Below are 25,530 nucleotides of genomic sequence, written 5' to 3' on the forward strand. Positions count from 1 at the left end.
ATGTACGTATATAGTCATTAACTTCTGTTCACTGTTCACTATAACACCCAATATTGTATCGGTATGTACGTATATAGTCATTAACTTCTGTTATCTGTTTAATATAACACCCAATAGTGTATCGGTATGTACGTATATAGTCATTAACTTCTGTTCACTGTTCACTATAACACCCAACAGTATATAGTCATTAACTTCTGTTATCTGTTTAATATAACACCCAATAGTGTATCGTATATAGTCATTAACTTCTGTTATCTGTTTAATATACGTATATAGTCATTAACTTCTGTTCACTGTTCACTATAACACCCAACAGTATATAGTCATTAACTTCTGTTATCTGTTTAATATAACACCCAGTAGTGTATCGGTATGTACGTATATAGTCATTAACTTCTGTTAACTGTTTAATATAACACACATTAGTGTATCGGTATGTACGTATATAGTCATTAACTTCTGTTATCTGTTCACTATAACACACATTAGTATATCTGTATGTAGGGGTTCCTACATGAGCCGTCTTTCCATTTCATTTGCATTGTTTTCAGTTGATCAGTTTTATAGTCAATATTGATGGATTAACAGGCAACATGGAAAAAATTTTCTCAATAAAATAACCGGAGCGGTTATTCAAAGCATTAATATTTAAATAAGATATCGACAACTTTGGAATAACAATTTTAACACAACATCGAAGAAAATAAATTAAAGGTAAATATATATATAATTAAAATATGACCGGAAGAAACTCAAAGACTCTTTAAAAATGAAGGTATTTCGGAGGTTTTTATACAAAACATTCTTCTCATCGATGACTCCCGCCATGTAAATCTTGATCAATTCAAATAAGTACTGTCACGTTCCCTAATGAGAACAATGTAAACAACAAGGGAACCAACAGGTATACATACTAATGAGCATCAAACATGTCCCACGTCATTTGAACAAGGAAAGACAATATGTTACATCTCCCCATATCTTCATCAACCTGCATCTGAAACCCTGGGTGTAAGTTTGTCAGTTGCCGATATCTTGCACGAAAATCGTGATATTGGAGAAAAAAAAATCGCGGTGGACAAATTGTTTATTGTGTCCTTGATTGAAACAACTCAAAACTAAAAAAAAGACCAAAAGAAAAACAAAATGACTCCAAATCCCACCGATACGAAGAGGGGTAACTCTTCTCCTACTCACTTATACCTACGATGAGTGCAAACACATTACTTTTAATATTTACATTTATTCTTAAGAAGCTGTTATCACACTTTGACCCACTCGCCGACTAGTTTTCTAGGTTATATAATTTCATATGATAAAATCTTATCAATAGAATACGGTTTATTGGAGATGTCTGGATAGACAAATCAGCTAGTCACGCAACATACTGTTCATACCCACGAAGTGAACCGTTATCATTCTCTGGTAACGATAATATATTTTTGGTATATGAATATTTTTATTGACAAGAACAGTCACTACCTGTTTATTGTGTACGGTAGTGATAATGTTTTATAAACGACTTGGTAAAATGGTAAAAGAAAGTTACATAATGTGTTGTGTTTTCCCTATATATTAACTGAAATCAACTATTTGTGGTCAAGTGATGTTATAAGTACATACTGTCTTGAAGACGTTGCACAGCCCCTCCTGTCAGACTGGACACTGCGTACTCGGATAACGTTTGACTGAAATCTGTAATTAAACTTCAAGTTTATGGTTCTGGTGTGTTTTTAATGCATATCTATTTTATTGAGAATTGAATTGTTGCAGAACCACAGAAATAATATCACGTCATCAGTTTATGATTGATAAATAACTTTTATCTATAAAGTAACTTCTGTGTACCTCAATACAAAACCTCACTATAGATTTCAGGTTATTTGTCACTGATATAATCAGTACATACCTGTTGAGTCATTCATTTAATGAGTACATACCTGTTGAGTCATTCATTTAATGAGTACATACCTGTTGAGTCATTGATATAATCAGTACATATACCTGTTGAGTCATTCATTTAATGAGAACATACCTGTTGAGTCATTCCTTTAATAAGAACATACCTGTTGAGTCATTCATCTAATAAGAGCATACCTGTTGAGTCATTCATTTAATGAGAACATACCTGTTGAGTAATTCATTTAATGAGTATATACCTGTTGAGTCATTCATTTAATGAGAACATACCTGTTGAGTCATTCCTTTAATAAGAACATACCTGTTGAGTCATTCATTTAATAAGAGCATACCTGTTGAGTCATTCATTTAATGAGAACATACCTGTTGAGTAATTCATTTAATGAGTATATACCTGTTGAGTCATTCATTTAATGAGAACATGCCTGTTGAGTCATTCATTTAATGAGAACATACCTGTTGAGTCATTCATTTAATGAGTACATACCTGTTGAGTCATTAATATAATGAGAACATACCTGTTGAGTCATTCATTTAATGAGTACATACCTGTTGAGTCATTCATTTAATGAGTACATACCTGTTGCGTCATTCATTTAATGAGAACATACCTGTTGAGTCATTCATTTAATGAGTACATACCTGTTGAGTCATTGATATAATCAGTACATATACCTGTTGAGTCATTCATTTAATGAGAACATACCTGTTGAGTCATTCCTTTAATAAGAACATACCTGTTGAGTCATTCATTTAATGAGTATACTTGTTGAATAATTCATTTAATAAGAACATACCTGTTGAGTCATTCATTTAATGAGAACATACCTGTTGAGTCATCCATTTAATGAGTACATATCTTTTGAGTCATTCATTTAATGAATACATACCTGTTGAGTCATTCATTTAATGAGTACATACCTGTTGAGTCATTCATTTAATGGGAACATACCTGTTGAGTCATTCATTTAATGAATACATACCTGTTGAGTCATTCATTTAATGAGAACATACCTGTTGAGTCATTCATTTAATGAGTACATACCTGTTGAGTCATTCATTTAATGAGTACATACCTGTTGAGTCATTGATATGAGAACAGACTTGTTGAGTCATTAATATAATGAGAACATACCTGTTGAGTCATTCCTTTAATAAGAACATACCTGTTGAGTCATTCATTTAATAAGAACATACCTGTTGAGTCATTCATTTAATGAGAACATACCTGTTGAGTCATTCCTTTAATAAGAACATACCTGTTGAGTCATTCATTTAATGAGTACATACCTGTTGCGTCATTCATTTAATGAGAACATACCTGTTGGGTCATTCATTTAATGAGTACATACCTGTTGAGTCATTCATTTAATGAGAACATACCTGTTGAGTCATTCATTTAATGAGAACATACCTGTTGAGTCATTCATTTAATGAGTACATACCTGTTGAGTCATTCATTTAATGGGAACATACCTGTTGAGTCATTCATTTAATGAGAACATACCTGTTGAGTCATTCATTTAATGAGTACATACCTGTTGAGTCATTAATATAATGAAAACATGCCTGTTGAGTCATTCCTTTAATAAGAGCATACCTGTTGAGTCATTCATTTAATGAGAACATACCTGTTGAGTCATTCATTTAATGAGTACATACCTGTTGAGTCATTTATTTAATGAGTACATACCTGTTGAGTCATTGATATGAGAACAGACTTGTTGAGTCATTAATATAATGAGAACATACCTGTTGAGTCATTCATTTAATGAGAACATACCTGTTGAGTCATTCCTTTAATAAGAACATACCTGTTGAGTCATTGATATAATAAGTACATACTTGTTGAGTCCAAAAGCCTGTTGATTTCATCAGTGGTCAATTGGAAATTGATCTTTATCTGTTCAATTTGCTACAGAAAGAACAATGGCGTGACATTAGATAGTTAAACACTTGGATATACAATGTACCGGTGATTTAAACCGATATTTCAATAATCGATATCATGATTTCTCGTAGAAATTTATTGAGTTTGAGTTACTGAATTAGGAAGACCACTGTCAGTAACATGTATTTTAACGGTAACTTTCAAGCAGCTATATCATATGACTGATTAAAGCTTGACCAAAGGAATATCTTCATCTGTCTTGTTATGGCATTTGTGATCGTTATAAGTGACACTGTATTCTAGGAGTACATCCCAATATGAGTTTGTCTACAAATATATGATAGCAGCCAATGCGTGATTACTTTTCATAGGCTTGCTGCTGTTTAATGCCGAATATGATTAACTGGATTTAAACTGGTATTTGTTGTCGACAATGTAATTCATCTGGTGGAACAGCCAGATCATAATGATCACGTGCTAGATGTCACGTAACATATTATAAATTATGTTTTTATGGATAATTTATACAGCGACATTGCAAATGCAAATGGATAATGTAGATATCAATGAATCAACCTACAGCCTCTGATGAGTTCAGAAACGTGTCGAAGTCGTCCAAGTTGTCATTGACCGTCCCTGTGACTTTGTCAAGGGCAGTAGTTATCCGCTCGTTCGACACGTACACACACGCATTACCTACGCTGTAAGACATGAATGTAATATTTAGGCAATTAGGTGTTGTCATATATAGGAATTTGATACAACATAGATATATGGTATTGCGTACAGCTGACACCGAGCAATCTGACTTACATGGTAAATACGACGATAACGAAGAATATGCAACCGTACACCTTTAGTTTACAGGATGCCTTTGGGTCTACCGTCTTGGGACGGTCACAGCACGCTCGGCAACAGTTACGACAACAGCAAAAACAGCAACCGAGGATTGGAAAGAGGAGGACGAAGAGGAATCCAAGCACTACTGCTATAGTGTACCCAATGTAGTCCAGGAGGATCTGACAGTGTAAATAGGACACACATATATATATACTAACAATTGACCTTGACCTCCCACTGCTATAGTGTACCCAATATAGTCCAGGAGGATCTGACAGTGTAAATAGGACACATATATATACTAACAATTGACCTTGACCTCCCACTGCTATAGTGTACCCAATGTAATCCAGGAGGATCTGACAGTGTAAATAGGACACACATATATATACTAACAATTGACCTTGACCTCCCACTGCTATAGTGTACCCAATGTAGTCCAGGAGGATCTGACAGTGTCAATAGGACACATATATATACTAACAATTGACCTTGACCTCCCACTGCTATAGTGTACCCAATGTAGTCCAGGAGGATCTGACAGTGTAAATAGGACACATATATATATGCTAACAATTGACCTTGACCTCCCACTGCTATAGTGTACCCAATATAGTCCAGGAGGATCTGACAGTGTAAATAGGACACATATATACTAACAATTGACCTTGACCTCCCACTGCTATAGTGTACCCAATATAGTCCAGGAGGATCTGACAGTGTAAATAGGACACATATATATACTAACAATTGACCTTGACCTCCCACTGCTATAGTGTACCCAATGTAGTCCAGGAGGATCTGACAGTGTAAATAGGACACATATATATACTAACAATTGACCTTGACCTCCCACTGCTATAGTGAACCCAATATAGTCCAGGAGGATCTGACAGTGTAAATAAGACACATATATATACTAACAATTGACCTTGACCTCCCACTGCTATAGTGTACCCAATGTAGTCCAGGAGGATCTGACAGTGTAAATAGGACATATATATATATGCTAACAATTGACCTTGACCTCCCACTGCTATAGTGTACCCAATATAGTCCAGGAGGATCTGACAGTGTAAATAGGACACATATATACTAACAATTGACCTTGACCTTCAACTGCTATAGTGTTCCTAATGTAGTCCAGGAGGATCTGACAGTGTAAATAGGACACATATATATATACTAACAATTGACCTTGACCTCCCACTGCTATAGTGTACCCAATATAGTCCAGGAGGATCTGACAGTGTAAATAGGACACATATATATACTAACAATTGACCTTGACCTCCCACTGCTATAGTGTACCCAATGTAGTCCAGGAGGATCTGACAGTGTAAATAGGACACATATATATACTAACAATTGACCTTGACCTCCCACTGCTATAGTGTACCCAATGTAGTCCAGGAGGATCTGACAGTGTAAATAGGACACATATATATACTAACAATTGACATTGACCTCCCACTGCTATAGTGTACCCAATGTAGTCCAGGAGGATCTGACAGTGTAAATAGGACACATATATACTAATAATTGACCTTGACCTCCCACTGCTATAGTGTACCCAATGTAGTCCAGGAGGATCTGACAGTGTAAAAAGGACATATATATATATATATATATATATATACTAACAATTGACCTTGACCTCCTACTGCTATAGTGTACCCAATATAGTCCAGGAGGATCTGACAGTGTAAATAGGACATATATATACTAATAATTGACCTTGACATCCCACTGCTATAGTGTACTCAATGTAGTCCAGGAGGATCTGACATTGTAAATAGGACATATATATATATACTAACAATTGACCTTGACCTCCCACTGCTATAGTGTACCCAATATAGTCCAGGAGGATATGACAGTGTAAATAGGACACATATATATACTAACAATTGACCTTGACCTCCCACTGCTATAGTGTACCCAATGTAGTCCAGGAGGATCTGACAGTGTAAATAGGACACATATATATACTAACAATTGACCTTGACCTCCCACTGCAATAGTGTACCCAATGTAGTCCAGGAGGATCTGACAGTGTAAAAAGGACATATATATATATATACTAACAATTGACCTTGACCTCCTACTGCTATAGTGTACCCAATATAGTCCAGGAGGATCTGACATTGTAAATAGGACATATATATACTAATAATTGACCTTGACATCCCACTGCTATAGTGTACTCAATGTAGTCCAGGAGGATCTGACATTGTAAATAGGACATATATACTAACAACTGACCTTGACCTCCCGCTTTGTATCGTTGCGAACCGTTTCTTAGGCCTCCTCTCACCAAAATAAGAAACGCTCAAGACATAAGATACGAAGACAACGTGATGCGGAATCCAACATGAATTAAACATAAATAACATAAATCAAAAACTGATAGCTTTCACTATAGTGGCTTTCATGAGAGAAGATCAATAAAACATGGTAAATTCCTTACCAAAAAGTCCAAAATTGCTTACTTACTTAGCATTGGGGTTGAAGTAAAGAGCAGTGACAGTGAATAAATTAATGAAACTTGTGTTTACATTATTTCATCTGTGCATAAATCGTTTTTGCTACAATCCCCAGCAATTGTAAAGTATAGGTACGTGTACGTGTATGTCTTCACCCCCGCGTAGAACTAGAGATGTCTAACAATGTACTCCAATTGTAAAATGCTTCTTTTTTCCGTCTACTATTAGGCTACGGAATCAATTATCTATCAGTGTTAGGCATAGTGAAACACTTTCATCGTTCAAAAATATGTTCTCGGTAATAGAAAAAATGACATCTTGCAAACCAAGTTAAGAAATAATGCTAATACTCTTAAAAGTGATCTTTTTCGAGTAAATCTATCTACTAACGAACGTTGTACATGTAGCTCTCCTGTTGAAGATACCTATCATTTCTTTTTTATCTGTAATGATTATGTTGATCAACGAATACAGTTGTCTTGTCAACTTAATAAATGCATACCCTTTAATTTAAATTTACTCTTGTTTGGTGACACTTCTCTTTCTGAACAAGAAAACAAAACCATATTTTGCATACTCAGCAACATATCAATGAAACAAACAGATTCTAGCAAGCATATTTCTAAATTTCACTGTCCCGCTCATCCCCACTCTTCTGAAACCATGTCTTGTATTATTAGTATTTGTATCTGTATGCATGAAATGCAATATAACGTCTACAATTAATATAGTTTTTTTATAATGGAAAATCATTTGTACGTGTGTACCATGTACCTGCTCCTTCTCTTTGTAAGAGAACAAGCAGAAACGGATATTCCAGAAAGCAACGAGTGACAAGGAGGAAGTAAACAAAGCACAGGAAGTGACAGATATTGACAAATGTATCACCTATTTCTCTTGCATGGAGAAGGGGCAGATGCATGATTTATATATTTACAAAGTATACCCAACATACAAAGTACGTGTAATACACTTCCCTCACCCCACCCACCTCTCTCTCTCTCTCTCTCTCTCTCTCTCTCTCTCTCTCTCTCTCTCTCTCTCTCTCTCAAAAAGCAAATAAGGCCGCCATGACCCAATTACCAGAAATTCTAAAAACTGCAATAACTCCGAAACTGTTTATCCTACAAATTTGCTATATATATATTATGTAAAGAAGAGTCATATCTAACTTTCCCCCCACATGTTAATATAAATTATTTCAAATAAAAAAGCTCTAACCCCCCCCCTCCAAAGTTCAATGCAGGATGTCAATCCCATCATCTTAGTGTCTACATTTCTTCTGTGACGTCTTTGACGTTTAACGTCATTTTTAAAATAAATTCCAATAGTTCAATGTAAAGTGCAGACAAAAAATTTGAACCTAAATTACTCCAAGATTCTACGGTGAAATTTTGTTTTATTGTTATGGAATAGGTTTGGTAACGTGCCCTCTAAATTCCGACGTGATTTTAAAGTTTGTCGAAAAAACTAAATGAAACTAAAAGATCTCAATAATGACGCGACATTTTGAAATTATCTTTCGGTATGTTAGGTAGAATTGAAAAGAAATGGCACTTCTTACAGGACATTTTCGTGTAAATCATCAACTTCCGGTTTTTGGTAGGGGTCAAAGTTTAAAAGTGCAATTTAGGGTAACAAACTACCAGGAATTTCTTCTCAAGTTTGGACAAATCTAGACATTTGATATTTCACACACATAATAAGATAATTGCCTATTAGGTTTCTTAGATTGAATGACCTTGACCTACTTTCAAGGTCACAGGGGTCAATCATATTAATAGTATCAAATCATTAGTTTAAGCAAAAATTCTACAAAAGGCAAACTTCATGTTTTCAATTCGGGTCAAAGTTCAAAATTTCAATGTAGGGTACCAATGTATACGAAACTTTTTTTTCAAGTTTGGATAGACCTAAAGACTTGATATCTGATACATATTAAGTTAATATAATTGAATGACATTTTCTTATTCTTTAAGAGGAAAACAGTTAAATGATTTAATTAACAACCTTCTGTAGAGACTTGCTTTTAATTGTCATCAGCAAAACTTTCACAAAAGACCAACTTCCGGTTTTCCTTAGGGGTCAAATTTCCAAACTTCAATGTAGGGTACCAACGTATACGAAACTTCTCAAGTTTGTAAAGACCTAGAGACTTGATATCTTATACATATTAAGTTAATATATTTGTCCATAAATGTTGTAAATATGGATAACCTTGACCATTTTTTAAGGTCACAGGGATCAATTATATTAATAACATTAAATGACGTTTTCCTCCTTTTTAAGAGGAAAATAGTCATGTGATTTGATCAACAACCGTCTGAGGAGACTTGCTTTTGAATGGTTTAAGCAAAATTTCCACAAAAGAGAAACTTTCGGTTTTCCATAGGGGCCAATGTTTCCAAACTTTAATGTAGGGTATCAACGTATACGAAACTTCTTCTCAAGTCCATAGATGTTGTAAATATGTATAACCTTGACCCACTTTCAAGGTCACAGGATCAATCATGTAAAAAAATCCTAAGAATTATATTCAATATCTTTATTTTTGTGAAATTTCCTTAAAAACCTCCTGTCGTGCGGTGTACACTTACTATTGATAACAATAAGTAATGTTTTCAAAAATTTCAACTTCTGGTTTTTTCGGTACAGTTCAAAATTAACATCATACAGCATTATTTTGAAAAACAGTACGCTCAGTGCTTTAATCTTTTACTATTATTGATTCCTTTCGTACTTTGATTTCAAAAAGAGTGCCAGCCAAAATAGGTGAAAACCCGTCAAAATTGTCTATGACAATTTCTAGTTGTTTCATTGGTATTATATCCTACTGCCACCTTGTACATGTGTGTGTATCAATATATCTGGAAAGGACTTTATATAAAATTGTCTATGACAATTTCTACCGTGGCATTGTGTCGTGTCTGTTGGTGTCGTGGTATGTTTAACTGGGCGAGTTGACAGTGAGGTGCATTGTGTCCTGTGTGTTGGTGTTGTGATATGTTTAACTGTGCGAGTTGACAGTGAGTGTTATTGTGTCCTGTGTTGGCGTTGTGGTTTGTTTAACTGGGCGAGTTGACAGTGAGTGGTATTGTGTCCTGTGTGTTGGTGTTGTGGTATGTTTAACTGGGCGAGTTGACAGTGAGGTGCATTGTGTCCTGTGTGTTGGTGTTGTGGTATGTTTAACTGGGCGAGTTGACAGTGAGGTGCATTGTGTCCTGTGTGTTGGTGTTGTGGTATGTTTAACTGGGCGAGTTGACAGTGAGTGATATTGTGTCCTGTGTGTTGGCGTTGTGGTATGTTGACAGTAACTGTGTTGGTTGTGGATGTTTACTGACAGTGAGTGGTATTGTGTCCTGTGTGTTGGTGTTGTGGTATGTTTAACTGGGCGAGTTGACAGTGAGTGGTATTGTGTCCTGTGTTGGCGTTGTGGTTTGTTTAACTGGGCGAGTTGACAGTGAGGTGCATTGTGTGCTGTGTGTTGGCATTGTGGTATGTTTTACTGGGCGAGTTGACAGTGAGTGGTATTGTGTCCTGTGTTGGCGTTGTGGTATGTTTAACTGGGCGAGTTGACAGTGAGGTGCATTGTGTCCTGTGTGTTGGCGTTGTGATATGTTTAACTGGGCGAGTTGACATTGAAGTGCATTGTGTCCTGTGTGTTGGTGTTGTGGTATGTTTTACTGGGCGAGTTGACAGTGAGTGGTATTGTGTCCTGTGTGTTGGTGTTGTGGTATGTTTAACTGGGCTAGTTGACAGTGAGGTGCATTGTGTCCTGTGTGTTGGTGTTGTGGTATGTTTAACTGGGCGAGTTGACAGTGAGTGGTATTGTGTCCTGTGTGTTGGTGTTGTGGTATGTTTAACTGGGCGAGTTGACAGTGAGTGGTATTGTGTCCTGTGTGTTGGCGTTGTGGTATGTTTAACTGGGCGAGTTGACAGTGAGTGGTATTGTGTCCTGTGTGTTGGCGTTGTGGTATGTTTAACTGGGCGAGTTGACAGTGAGTGATATTGTGTCCTGTGTGTTGGCGTTGTGGTATGTTTAACCGAGTGAGTTGGCACTGAGGTGCATTGTGTCCTGTGTTGGCGTTGTGGTATGTTTAACTGGGCGAGTTGACAGTGAGGTGCATTGTGTCCTGTGTGTTTGTGTTGTGGGCGAGTTGTGGTATGTTTAACTGGGCGAGTTGACAGTGAGTGGTATTGTGTCCTGTGTGTTGGCGTTGTGGTACGTTTAACTGGGCGAGTTGACAGTGAGTGGTATTGTGTCCTGTGTGTTGGTGTTGTGGTATGTTTAACTGGGCGAGTTGACAGTGAGTGGTATTGTGTCCTGTGTGTTGGTGTTGTGGTATGTTTAACCGCGTGAGTTGGCACTGAGGTGCATTGTGTCCTGTGTGTTGGTGTTGTGGTATGTTTAACTGGGCGAGTTGACAGTGAGTGGTATTGTGTCCTGTGTGTTGGCGTTGTGGTATGTTTAACTGGGCGAGTTGACAGTGAGTGGTATTGTGTCCTGTGTGTTGGCGTTGTGGTATGTTTAACTGGGCGAGTTGACAGTGAGTGGTATTGTGTCCTGTGTGTTGGCGTTGTGGTATGTTTAACTGGGCGAGTTGACAGTGAGGTGCATTGTGTCCTGTGTGTTGGTGTTGTGGTATGTTTAACTGGGCGAGTTGACAGTGAGTGGTATTGTGTCCTGTGTGTTGGTGTTGTGGTATGTTCTATTGTGTCCTGTGTGTTGGCGTTGTGGTATGTTTAACTGGGCGAGTTGACAGTGAGTGGTATTGTGTCCTGTGTTGGCGTTGTGGTATGTTTAACTGGGCGAGTTGACAGTGAGTGGTATTGTGTCCTGTGTGTTGGTGTTGTGGTATGTTTAACTGGGCGAGTTGACAGTGAGTGGTATTGTGTCCTGTGTGTTGGTGTTGTGGTATGTTTAACTGGGCGAGTTGACAGTGAGTGGTATTGTGTCCTGTGTTGGCGTTGTGGTATGTTTATCTGGGCGAGTTGACAGTGAAGTGCATTGTGTCCTGTGTGTTGGTGTTGTGGTATGTTTTACTGGGCGAGTTGACAGTGAGTGGTATTGTGTCCTGTGTGTTGGTGTTGTGGTATGTTTAACTGGGCGAGTTGACAGTGAGTGGTATTGTGTCCTGTGTGTTGGTGTTGTGGTATGTTTAACTGGGCGAGTTGACAGTGAGTGGTATTGTGTCCTGTGTTGGCGTTGTGGTATGTTTAACTGGGTGAGTTGACAGTGAGTTGTATTGTGTCCTGTGTGTTGGCGTTGTGGTATGTTTAACTGGGCGAGTTGACAGTGAGTGGTATTGTGTCCTGTGTTGGCGTTGTGGTATGTTTAACTGGGCGAGTTGACAGTGAGTGGTATTGTGTCCTGTGTGTTGGCGTTGTGGTATGTTTAACTGGGCGAGTTGACAGTGAGGTGCATTGTGTCCTGTGTGTTGGTGTTGTGGTATGTTTAACTGGGCGAGTTGACAGTGAGTGGTATTGTGTCCTGTGTTGGCGTTGTGGTATGTTTAACTGGGCGAGTTGACAGTGAGTGGTATTGTGTCCAGTGTTGGTGTTGTGGTATGTTTAACTGGGCGAGTTGACAGTGAGTGGTATTGTGTCCTGTGTGTTGGCGTTGTGGTATGTTTAACTGGGCGAGTTGACATTGAAGTGCATTGTGTCCTGTGTGTTGGTGTTGTGGTATGTTTTACTGGGCGAGTTGACAGTGAGTGGTATTGTGTCCTGTGTGTTGGCGTTGTGGTATGTTTAACTGGGCGAGTTGACAGTGAGGTGCATTGTGTCCTGTGTGTTGGTGTTGTGGTATGTTTTACTGGGCGAGTTGACAGTGAGTGGTATTGTGTCAAGTGTTGGTGTTGTGGTATGTTTAACTGGGCGAGTTGACAGTGAGTGGTATTGTGTCCTGTGTGTTGGTGTTGTGGTATGTTTAACTGGGCAAGTTGACAGTGAGGTGCATTGTGTCGTGTGTGTTGGTGTCGTGGTATGTTTAACTGGGCGAGTTGACAGTGAGTGGTATTGTGTCCTGTGTGTTGGTGTTGTGGTATGTTTTACTGGGCGAGTTGACAGTGAGTGGTATTATGTCCTGTGTGTTGGTGTTGTGGTATGTTTAACTGGGCAAGTTGACAGTGAGGTGCATTGTGTCCTGTGTGTTGGTGTTGTGGTATGTTTAACTGGGCGAGTTGACAGTGAGTGGTATTGTGTCCTGTGTGTTGGCGTTGTGGTATGTTTAACTGGGCGAGTTGACAGTGAGTGGTATTGTGTCCTGTGTTGGCGTTGTGGTATGTTTAACTGGGCGAGTTGACAGTGAGTGGTATTGTGTCCTGTGTGTGTTGGTGTTGTGGTATGTTTAACTGGGCGAGTTGACAGTGAGGTGCATTGTGTCCTGTGTGTTGGTGTTGTGGTATGTTTAACTGGGCGAGTTGACAGTGAGTGGTATTGTGTCCTGTGTGTTGGCGTTGTGGTACGTTTAACTGGGCGAGTTGACAGTGAGTGGTATTGTGTCCTGTGTGTTGGTGTTGTGGTATGTTTAACTGGGCGAGTTGACAGTGAGTGGTGTGTATTGTGTCGAGTTGACAGTGAGTGTGTGTGTTGGTGTTGTGGTATGTTTTACTGGGCGAGTTGACAGTGAGTGGTATTGTGTCCTGTGTGTTGGTGTTGTGGTATGTTTAACTGGGCGAGTTGACAGTGAGTGATATTGTGTCCTGTGTGTTGGCGTTGTGGTATGTTTAACCGAGTGAGTTGGCACTGAGGTGCATTGTGTCCTGTGTTGGCGTTGTGGTATGTTTAACTGGGCGAGTTGACAGTGAGTGGTATTGTGTCCTGTGTGTTGGCGTTGTGGTATGTTTAACTGGGCGAGTTGACAGTGAGTGATATTGTGTCCTGTGTGTTGGTGTTGTGGTATGTTTAACTGGGCGAGTTGACAGTGAGTGGTATTGTGTCCTGTGTGTTGGTGTTGTGGTATGTTTAACTGGGCGAGTTGACAGTGAGGTGCATTGTGTCCTGTGTGTTGGTGTTGTGGTATGTTTAACTGGGCGAGTTGACAGTGAGTGGTATTGTGTCCTGTGTGTTGGTGTTGTGGTATGTTTAACTGGGCGAGTTGACAGTGAGTGGTATTGTGTCCTGTGTGTTGGCGTTGTGGTATGTTTAACTGGGCGAGTTGACAGTGAGTGGTATTGTGTCCTGTGTTGGCGTTGTGGTATGTTTAACTGGGCGAGTTGACAGTGAGTGGTATTGTGTCAAGTGTTGGTGTTGTGGTATGTTTAACTGGGCTAGTTGACAGTGAGGTGCATTGTGTCCTGTGTGTTGGCATTGTGGTATGTTTAACTGGGCGAGTTGACAGTGAGTGGTATTGTGTCCTGTGTTGGCGTTGTGGTATGTTTAACTGGGCGAGTTGACAGTGAGTGGTATTGTGTCCTGTGTGTTGGTGTTGTGGTATGTTTAACTGGGCGAGTTGACAGTGAGTGGTATTGTGTCCTGTGTGTTGGTGTTGTGGTATGTTTAACTGGGCGAGTTGACAGTGAGGTGCATTGTGTCCTGTGTGTTGGTGTTGTGGTATGTTTAACTGGGCGAGTTGACAGTGAGTGGTATTGTGTCCTGTGTGTTGGTGTTGTGGTATGTTTAACTGGGCGAGTTGACAGTGAGTGGTATTGTGTCCAGTGAGTGGTATGTGTGTCCTGTGTTGGCGTTGTGGTATGTTTAACTGGGCGAGTTGACAGTGAGGTGCATTGTGTCCTGTGTGTTGGTGTTGTGGTATGTTTTACTGGGCGAGTTGACAGTGAGTGGTATTGTGTCCTGTGTGTTGGTGTTGTGGTATGTTTAACTGGGCGAGTTGACAGTGAGTGGTATTGTGTCCTGTGTGTTGGTGTTGTGGTATGTTTAACTGGGCGAGTTGACAGTGAGTGGTATTGTGTCCAGTGTTGGTGTTGTGGTATGTTTAACTGGGCGAGTTGATAGTGAGGTGCATTGTGTCATGTGTGTTTGTGTTGTGGTATGTTTAACTGGGCGAGTTGACAGTGAGTGGTATTGTGTCCTGTGTGTTGGTGTTGTGGTATGTTTAACTGGGCGAGTTGACAGTGAGTGGTATTGTGTCCTGTGTGTTGGTGTTGTGGTATGTTTAACTGGGCGAGTTGACAGTGAGTGATATTGTGTCCTGTGTGTTGGTGTTGTGGTATGTTAACTGGGCGAGTTGACAGTGAGTGGTATTGTGTCCTGTGTGTTGGTGTTGTGGTATGTTTAACTGGGCGAGTTGACAGTGAGGTGCATTGTGTCCTGTGTGTTGGTGTTGTGGTATGTTTAACTGGGCGAGTTGACAGTGAGTGGTGCATTGTGTCCTGTGTGTTGGTGTTGTGGTATGTTTAACTGGGCGAGTTGACAGTGAGTGGTATTGTGTCCTGTGTGTTGGTGTTGTGGTATGTTTAACTGGGCGAGTTGACAGTGAGTGGTATTGTGTCCTGTGTGTTGGCGTTGTGGTATGTTTAACTGGGCGAGTTGACAGTGAGTGTATTGTGTCCTGTGTGTTGGTGTTGTGGTATGTTTAACTGGGCGAGTTGACAGTGAGTGGCATTGTGTCCTGTGTGTTGGTGTTGTGGTATGTTTAACTGACAGTGAGTGATTGTGTCCTGTGTGTTGTATTGTGTCCTGTGTGTGTATTGTGTGTGTGGTATGTTTAACTGGGCGAGTTGACAGTGAGTGGTATTGTGTCCTGTGTGTTGGTGTTGTGGTATGTTTAACTGGGCGAGTTGACAGTGAGGTGCATTGTGTCCTGTGTGTTGGTGTTGTGGTATGTTTAACTGGGCGAGTTGACAGTGAGTGGTATTGCGTCCTGTGTGTTGGCGTTGTGATATGTTTAACTGGGCGAGTTGACAGTGAGGTGCATTGTGTCCTGTGTGTTGGTGTTGTGGTATGTTTAACTGGGCGAGTTGACAGTGAGTGGTATTGTGTCCTGTGTGTTGGTGTTGTGGTATGTTTAACTGGGCGAGTTGACAGTGAGGTGCATTGTGTCCTGTGTGTTGGCGTTGTGGTATGTTTAACTGGGCGAGTTGACAGTGAGGTGAATTGTGTCCTGTGTGTTGGCGTTGTAGTATGTTAAACTGGGCGAGTTGACAGTGAGTGGTATTGTGTCCTGTGTGTTGGCGTTGTGGTACGTTTAACTGGGCGAGTTGACAGTGAGTGGTATTGTGTCCTGTGTGTTGGTGTTGTGGTATGTTTAACTGGGCGAGTTGACAGTGAGGTGCATTGTGTCCTGTGTGTTGGTGTTGTGGTATGTTTAACTGGGCGAGTTGACAGTGAGGTGCATTGTGTCCTGTGTGTTGGTGTTGTGGTATGTTTAACTGGGCGAGTTGACAGTGAGGTGCATTGTGTCCTGTGTGTTGGTGTTGTGGTATGTTTAACTGGGCGAGTTGACAGTGAGTGGTATTGTGTCCTGTGTTGGCGTTGTGGTATGTTTAACTGGGCGAGTTGACAGTGAGTGGTATTGTGTCCTGTGTGTTGGTGTTGTGGTATGTTTAACTGGGCGAGTTGACAGTGAGTGGTATTGTGTCCTGTGTGTTGGCGTTGTGGTATGTTTAACTGGGCGAGTTGACAGTGAGGTGCATTGTGTCCTGTGTGTTGGTGTTGTGGTATGTTTAACTGTGGACAGTGAGTGCATTGTGTCCTGTGTGTTGGTGTTGTGGTATGTTTAACTGGGCGAGTTGACAGTGAGTGGTATTGTGTCCTGTGTGTTGGGGTTGTGGTATGTTTAAGTGGGCGAGTTGACAGTGAGGGTGCAGTTGTGTCCTGTGTGTTGGTGGTGTGGTATGTTTAACTGGGCGAGTTGACAGTGAGGTGCATTGTGTCCTGTGTGTTGGTGTTGTGGTATGTTTAACTGGGCGAGTTGACAGTGAGTGGTATTGTGTCCTGTGTGTGTGTTGGTATGTTGTGGTATGTTTAACTGGGCGAGTTGACAGTGAGTGGTATTGTGTCCTGTGTGTTGGTGTTGTGGTATGTTTAACTGGGCGAGTTGACAGTGAGTGGTATTGTGTCCTGTGTGTTGGTGTTGTGGTATGTTTAACTGGGCGAGTTGACAGTGAGTGGTGCATTGTGTCCTGTGTGTTGGTGTTGTGGTATGTTTAACTGGGCGAGTTGACAGTGAGTGGTATTGTGTCCTGTGTGTTGGTGTTGTGGTATGTTTAACTGGGCGAGTTGACAGTGAGTGGTATTGTGTCCTGTGTGTTGGCGTTGTGGTATGTTTAACTGGGCGAGTTGACAGTGAGTGTTATTGTGTCCTGTGTTGGCGTTGTGGTTTGTTTAACTGGGCGAGTTGACAGTGAGTGGTATTGTGTCCTGTGTTGGCGTTGTGGTATGTTTAACTGGGCGAGTTGACAGTGAGTGGTATTGTGTCCTGTGTGTTGGTGTTGTGGTATGTTTAACTGGGCGAGTTGACAGTGAGTGGTATTGTGTCCTGTGTGTTGGTGTTGTGGTATGTTTAACTGGGCGAGTTGACAGTGAGGTGCATTGTGTCCTGTGTGTTGGTGTTGTGGTATGTTTAACTGGGCGAGTTGACAGTGAGTGATATTGTGTCCTGTGTGTTGGCGTTGTGGTATGTTTAACCAAGTGAGTTGGCACTGAGGTGCATTGTGTCCTGTGTGTTGGCGTTGTGGTATGTTTAACTGGGCGAGTTGACAGTGAGTGGTATTGTGTCCAGTGTTGGTGTTGTGGTATGTTTAACTGGGCGAGTTGACAGTGAGTGGAGTGTGTATTGTGTCCTGTGTGTTGGTGTTGTGGTATGTTTAACTGGGCGAGTTGACAGTGAGTGGTATTGTGTCCTGTGTGTTGGCGTTGTGGTATGTTTAACTGGGCGAGTTGACAGTGAGTGGTATTGTGTCCTGTGTGTTGGCGTTGTGGTACGTTTAACTGGGCGAGTTGACAGTGAGTGGTATTGTGTCCTGTGTGTTGGTGTTGTGGTATGTTTAACTGGGCGAGTTGACATGAGTGGTACTGTGTCCTGTGTGTTGGCGTTGTGGTATGTTTAACTGGGCGAGTTGACAGTGAGTGGTATTGTGTCCTGTGTGTTGGTGTTGTGGTATGTTTAACTGGGCGAGTTGACAGTGAGTGGTATTGTGTCCTGTGTGTTGGTGTTGTGGTATGTTTTACTGGGCGAGTTGACAGTGAGTGGTATTGTGTCCTGTGTGTTGGTGTTGTGGTATGTTTAACTGGGCGAGTTGACAGTGAGGTGCATTGTGTCCTGTGTGTTGGTGTTGTGGTATGTTTAACTGGGCGAGTTGACAGTGAGTGGTATTGTGTCCTGTGTGTTGGCGTTGTGGTATGTTTAACTGGGCGAGTTGACAGTGAGTGGTATTGTGTCCTGTGTGTTGGTGTTGTGGTATGTTTAACTGGGCGAGTTGACAGTGAGTGGTATTGTGTCCTGTGTTGGCGTTGTGGTATGTTTAACTGGGCGAGTTGACAGTGAGGTGCATTGTGTCCTGTGTGTTGGTGTTGTGGTATGTTTAACTGGGCGAGTTGACAGTGAGTGGTATTGTGTCCTGTGTGTTGGCGTTGTGGTACGTTTAACTGGGCGAGTTGACAGTGAGTGGTATTGTGTCCTGTGTGTTGTGTGTTGTTTAACTGGGCGAGTTGTGGTATGTTTAACTGGTATGCGAGTTGACAGTGAGTGTTATTGTGTCCTGTGTTGGCGTTGTGGTTTGTTTAACTGGGCGAGTTGACAGTGAGGTGCATTGTGTGCTGTGTGTTGGCATTGTGGTATGTTTAACTGGGCGAGTTGACAGTGAGGTGCATTGTGTCCTGTGTGTTGGTGTTGTGGTATGTTTAACTGGGCGAGTTGACAGTGAGTGGTATTGTGTCCTGTGTTGGCGTTGTGGTATGTTTAACTGGGCGAGTTGACAGTGAGTGGTATTGTGTCCTGTGTTGGCGTTGTGGTATGTTTTACTGGGCGAGTTGACAGTGAGTGGTATTGTGTCCTGTGTGTTGGCGTTGTGGTATGTTTAACTGGGCTAGTTGACAGTGAGGTGCATTGTGTCCTGTGTGTTGGCATTGTGGTATGTTTAACTGGGCGAGTTGACAGTGAGTGGTATTGTGTCCTGTGTGTTGGTGTTGTGGTATGTTTAACTGGGCGAGTTGACAGTGAGTGGTATTGTGTCCTGTGTGTTGGTGTTGTGGTATGTTTAACTGGGCGAGTTGACAGTGAGGTGCATTGTGTCCTGTGTGTTGGTGTTGTGGTATGTTTAACTGGGCGAGTTGACAGTGAGTGATATTCTGTCCTGTGTGTTGGTGTTGTGGTTGTGGTATTGTGTCCTGTGTGTTGGCGTTGTGGTATGTTTAACTGGGCGAGTTGACAGTGAGTGGTATTGTGTCCTGTGTGTTGGTGTTGTGGTATGTTTAACTGGGCGAGTTGACAGTGAGTGGTATTGTGTCCAGTGTTGGTGTTGTGGTATGTTTAACTGGGCTAGTTGGTACTGAGGTGCATTGTGTCCTGTGTGTTGGTGTTGTGGTATGTTTAACTGGGCGAGTTGACAGTGAGTGGTATTGTGTCCTGTGTGTTGGCGTTGTGGTATGTTTAACTGGGCGAGTTGACAGTGAGTGGTATTGTGTCCTGTGTGTTGGTGTTGTGGTATGTTTAACTGGGCGAGTTGACAGTGAGGTGCATTGTGTCCTGTGTGTTGGTGTTGTGGTATGTTTAACTGGGCGAGTTGACAGTGAGTGTGCATTGTGTCCTGTGTGTTGGTGTTGTGGTATGTTTAACTGGGCGAGTTGACAGTGAGTGGTATTGTGTCCTGTGTGTTGGCGTTGTGGTACGTTTAACTGGGCGAGTTGACAGTGAGTGGTATTGTGTCCTGTGTGTTGGCGTTGTGGTACGTTTAACTGGGCGAGTTGACAGTGAGTGGTATTGTGTCCTGTGTGTTGGTGTTGTGGTATGTTTAACTGGGCGAGTTGACAGTGAGTGGTATTGTGTCCTGTGTGTTGGTGTTGTGGTATGTTTAACTGGGCGAGTTGACAGTGAGTGGTATTGTGTCCTGTGTGTTGGCGTTGTGGTATGTTTAACTGGGCGAGTTGACAGTGGGTGGTATTGTGTCCTGTGTGTTGGTGTTGTGGTATGTTTTACTGGGCGAGTTGACAGTGAGTGATATTGTGTCCTGTGTGTTGGCGTTGTGGTATGTTTAACTGGGCGAGTTGACAGTGAGTGGTATTGTGTCCTGTGTGTTGGCGTTGTGGTATGTTTAACTGGGCGAGTTGACAGTGAGGTGCATTGTGTCCTGTGTGTTGGCGTTGTGGTATGTTTAACTGGGCGAGTTGACAGTGAGGTGCATTGTGTCCTGTGTGTTGGTGTTGTGGTATGTTTAACTGGGCGAGTTGACAGTGAGTGGTATTGTGTCCTGTGTGTTGGCGTTGTGGTATGTTTAACTGGGCGAGTTGACAGTGGGGTGCATTGTGTCCTGTGTGTTGGTTTTGTGGTATGTTTAACTGGGCGAGTTGACAGTGAGGTGCATTGTGTCCTGTGTGTTGGTGTTGTGGTATGTTTAACTGGGCGAGTTGACAGTGAGTGGTATTGTGTCCTGTGTGTTGGCGTTGTGGTACGTTTAACTGGGCGAGTTGACAGTGAGTGGTATTGTGTCCTGTGTGTTGGTGTTGTGGTATGTTTAACTGGGCGAGTTGACAGTGAGTGGTATTGTGTCCTGTGTGTTGGTGTTGTGGTATGTTTAACTGGGCGAGTTGACAGTGAGTGGTATTGTGTCCTGTGTGTTGGTGTTGTGGTATGTTTAACTGGGCGAGTTGACAGTGAGTGGTATTGTGTCCTGTGTGTTGGCGTTGTGGTATGTTTAACTGGGCGAGTTGACAGTGAGTGGTATTGTGTCCTGTGTGTTGGCGTTGTGGTATGTTTAACTGGGCGAGTTGACAGTGAGTGGTATTGTGTCCTGTGTGTTGGCGTTGTGGTATGTTTAACTGGGCGAGTTGACAGTGAGTGGTATTGTGTCCTGTGTGTTGGCGTTGTGGTACGTTTAACTGGGCGAGTTGACAGTGAGTGGTATTGTGTCCTGTGTGTTGGTGTTGTGGTATGTTTAACTGGGCGAGTTGACAGTGAGTGAGTGGTATTGTGTCCTGTGTTGGTGTTGTGGTATGTGTGTTGTGGTATTGTGTCCTGTGTGTGTGTATGTTTAAACTGGGCTGTGTGTTTGTGGTATGTTTAACTGGGCGAGTTGACAGTGAGTGGTATTGTGTCCTGTGTGTTGGTGTTGTGGTATGTTTATTGGGTTGTAGTTGACAGTGAGTGGTTGTATTATGACAAGCTTAACAACTTGAAATTTAAGTGCAATATCGAATAATTTCACCAAATTACATATGTATGTTTTATAATTAAGATATGTGATATAAGATTTAGATTATAAGATAATCTACATAATTGAAATAAAATTTTGACAGACATTGTTCCGTGAATGGATGTTGAGTTGGTATATGTAAAGTATGTACAAGTTGTTTCGAGTTATACCATATATAGCCCGTAGTAACAAAACCCTGAGGAGAACACGTGGTCGGACAGGTGAAACATTTACCTTTCCACGTCTGTTCGAGAAATCGAACCCCGAACGGCTTGGTAAAAGATGAGTGTGTTACCACGTCGCCACCCGACTTACTTCTGTATTACTTCTGTAATTCGTAGGGGGAAAAAATGGCGTTGAAAGAAATTAAGAAGGGTAACTCAATAAAGGATATTATCAATCCCGGTTCACAACGTGACATTTTTTCCATGTCTCATACTGTCTTGAAATAAATTGTATTGCCTTGTATTTACACACAAAATCAAAGAAAGAAAGAGATAAGACATGATGTAATATAAGATTATTTACACCTTTCTAACATATACAGATTCTAGGTTCTGCCAAAAATCCAAGATAAGGCATTAGCTAAAGCATGAATTACAGAAAACATTCTCGTCTGGAGTTGAAATGGGCGTGTCTGTGGTCTTCTCTCTGAGCTAAAATGTCTGATACATAGCAACGTCTCCGGGAGTTGTATTCAGAACTTCCCATATTTCACAAATTTGACAGTACCCTACAGTGTTCCATTGACTGAAAAGTCACTTGATTTTTATAACATGCATAAACATATATACATACCAGGAATATCTTATCGGGAAAAGGATTGTTGTCCTAAGTCTGACTCATAAATTACTAGAAATATCGATAATGTTTATCACGAGAAAAAAACCAAAGAATACAAAATCAGCGACGCAGTGGTGTAGTTTCTGTAGCGGAAAATTTATGTGAGCAAACATTCCTATCATTACCACATAGACCACGTTTCATAGCTGAAAAAATGTACAGGTAACTAGAGTCTTATTAAAAACTAAACAACAACAAACAAACAAAAAAAACATTAAAAACAGCGTGATTCTTCAAAAGGCAGTAAAATAATGATATCTTCTCTGGTATATAGTTATTATACCTAATCAGTGTACAAGGTATATATGTATATACCAATTTTTACTTAGCATGACATAACATAAAAATCGACGTCATTTTGTAACGTCACATTTGATTGGCCAATGCGGCGGTGAGAAATTATCAATGAGAAGATTGGATTATGAATATGAATAGAGTAATCTGTGATTAAATTATAAGGATTGTCTTTACCTTGTAATTATGTGGTTTACTTTATTTATCTTATTCACATTTTCGTTTCTTTAGATTGCGCTCTGTTGCTATAATACGGACCAATAGCATCAAAATAAATAATCAAATTTCATCCTTAAATATTTTATTTTCAAAACATTCTAATTCACTGGCCAGTCTTCCTGTGTAGGCTTCAACAATGTTTCTCAAGGATAACGAGAAAATAGTTTAATCATAATGTAATTTTACGATTAGGAATAACACTCCATTTTACTCTATATTGTATATATAGAGCCCAGTCCGCCTGGCCCCAGGTCACGTGAACTTCAGTCAAAGATATTTCATAACAAATATTGTGTAAAAAAAACATTGCATGCGCGTGCTCGTAACATAACTACATATACGAAAGGGCACATATCTGGAAACTTTCGTTTGTGCGTAATAAAATAAATGAATTCCACGCTTTAAATTGCGCCAATTCTCGTTTATGATTTATGAATTACACCCGGATATTCAAATAACACGACACATCACAGCCTATTGTGTTTCTGCCCTTTTATATGCCTCCGAGAAGTGTTTACTTGTACCTGGTGTTGTGGCTAAAGAAGTGCTTTTACTGTGGCATTCAACAAACTTCTGTCACTATACTATACTGATATTACACGCCATCCACCACAGTAGCATTTATACGAACGACATGTTCTGTCTTTTCTTGCGTGAGAAAAAAAACTGTGAGGAAAACTGAAACACCAAAACAAAAATGTAATGCTTCATCTAAATATCATTTCTAGCAGGACAACTTAGCACTAAGTGAAGGTAAATGAGATTATTCTGAAAACCAATTGAAAGATTTGCCACACTTATACAGCAATCCAAGAGGATATAAGTAGAGACTGGCCTCAATCCCAGTACACAGCGACCTAATACATCAACATTTTACAGTGTCTTACCTGTTTGATCATATCTCCATCAATTGATAGTTCTCCATTTACCAGGTCTGAAAATCAAAACTATATTGAGTTCCAGTGTAACAAGGCAAAGATATCTAAAGACAGTCCCGAGCATAAATTATACAGAAACTTTTTTATTCATATGTGTTGTAGAAAAATAATAACGCTCTGCATATCTCATTATTAGAGATTAGAGACTATACCAAGGTTGTGAAACTATACAGTCTACAGACAGAACACATAGTGTTACAGTTACAAACAGTCCTTATTCACATTTCTAATTTTCCTCTCCAGCGAATCATCTTCGAGATATTGCTTTGTGTAGTACACCTTTTAATATCCCAATCTTTTATATTTTTTCCAAATTAAAACGCAGTCTGTTGTACTGTTGCTCAAACATTAATGAATAGTAAAGCACGTTTACAAAATGATTTTAAGGGAAATTCAACGTCTTAGTCCAGCATACATCTACCTTGATAAGTTAACAAAACATTGCAACATTACATCTTGTGATATAATTGTTTGTTACCCTTTTTTTTATTTAATCAAAAGATTTTAATATTCATTCACAAATATCCTTATCAGGACACGACTTTCATGTTTGAAAGATATTTCTAATAACCGCGTATGGTATGACCAGATGTACCCGATAAGCATACACCCAATATTCTGATAAGCAATGTAGAAAGATCGAGATTAGCATGACTTACAAACTTTCATCTGATGTATGCTAATGTTTACTAGTTTTGAGTTAGATTATGTTGAAGAAGGAACTTGTGTTATTGAATATTCAGTCATGATAAATCATCCAAATATCTGACAGTGGCTGGTTTACCCCATATTCTACATAAAGAGAAGACGAGTTTATATCTGTGTATTATTTTGTAATCAGAAGATTTACTTTAGACGTACATTAGATGTCATATTGGAAGGAAGACAATGGCACTGTGATTTTGCCGGTTATAGAATACAGGGTTTCCAAAGTTTGCTGCCGTATTGCCAACTTCTTCAATTCCCGTTAATATTTTCCAGTCATAACTATTTCGTTCTGGTGGTGTTGTTTGATTGTTCACATATGTACAAACAATCTAATTCACTGTCACGTAAACATATTTTTTCTAAATTTCAAATCAGCCTAATACATGCTTCTTTTTTGACCGTGTGTTATTGTGTAACTTTTAAATACATTGTTACATGCCCCTGTGTTGTAAGTGGACTCTAATTTCAGCCTTTGGGTTGGAACCTCCATCCCACGGTGCAATATAGCACCTTAAACAAAACATTTCTCACTATTTCATATCATGATGAATCAAAATAAATATGAGATCTAACAACCAATTATTGTTACCGTGTACAAGTTGGGTTGGAAATCCAGCGGACAGAGAGGTATCCACGAAACTTCGGGCGAAGTCATAAAAGGGCCCCATACCCGCATCCTCATAGGTGATTCCTGCGGCTTTAAAAGAAGGTTGCTGCGGAAAAGGTGGCAATGAAAATTGTCCAACCCCATTACCCGGGGGTATGGAACACAAAAATACATAACTCAGAAAGAAGATAGGGAAGTACATTTTCCCGGTCTGATCAGTCGAATGTTTGTGGAATTACAGGATTTACTATCTTACTATAAATCCATAACCGGCCGACACGCGTACCGGCAATCACAATGACAGAACTTGACGCAGTTGGGTAGAAAATCTTCACCTGTTTATCGATTCGTTTTCGCGAAAACTATCTTATCGTAACGGAAGTCACCCACGGTCATGATATGCACAGGTGTTTTTGTGTTTATACTGTTCAAATATTTGCTTCGTTGACAGAGTGATTACAGATTTTCT

General features: G+C 40.3%; 1 protein-coding gene across 1 annotated transcript in view; it reads right to left on the minus strand.

Annotated features, from left to right (window-relative positions):
* LOC132545306 (prominin-1-like) overlaps positions 1 to 2,085 on the minus strand; it is a 38,554-nt gene extending 36,469 nt beyond the window's left edge. The window contains exons 1-2 of the mRNA XM_060208986.1: positions 2,070 to 2,085; positions 1,627 to 1,698 (exon numbers count right to left, since the gene is read on the minus strand). Of these exons, the coding sequence (XP_060064969.1) occupies positions 1,627 to 1,698; positions 2,070 to 2,085 (88 nt within the window). The remainder of the gene's footprint in view (positions 1 to 1,626; positions 1,699 to 2,069) is intronic.
* Positions 2,086 to 25,530: the final 23,445 nt, after the last annotated feature.

The sequence above is a fragment of the Ylistrum balloti genome, unplaced genomic scaffold (assembly GCF_031769215.1).
Source record: "Ylistrum balloti isolate Yb309-2 unplaced genomic scaffold, AGI_CSIRO_Ybal_v1 Utg369840, whole genome shotgun sequence".
In the NCBI taxonomy this organism is placed as follows: Eukaryota; Metazoa; Mollusca; class Bivalvia; order Pectinida; family Pectinidae; genus Ylistrum; species Ylistrum balloti.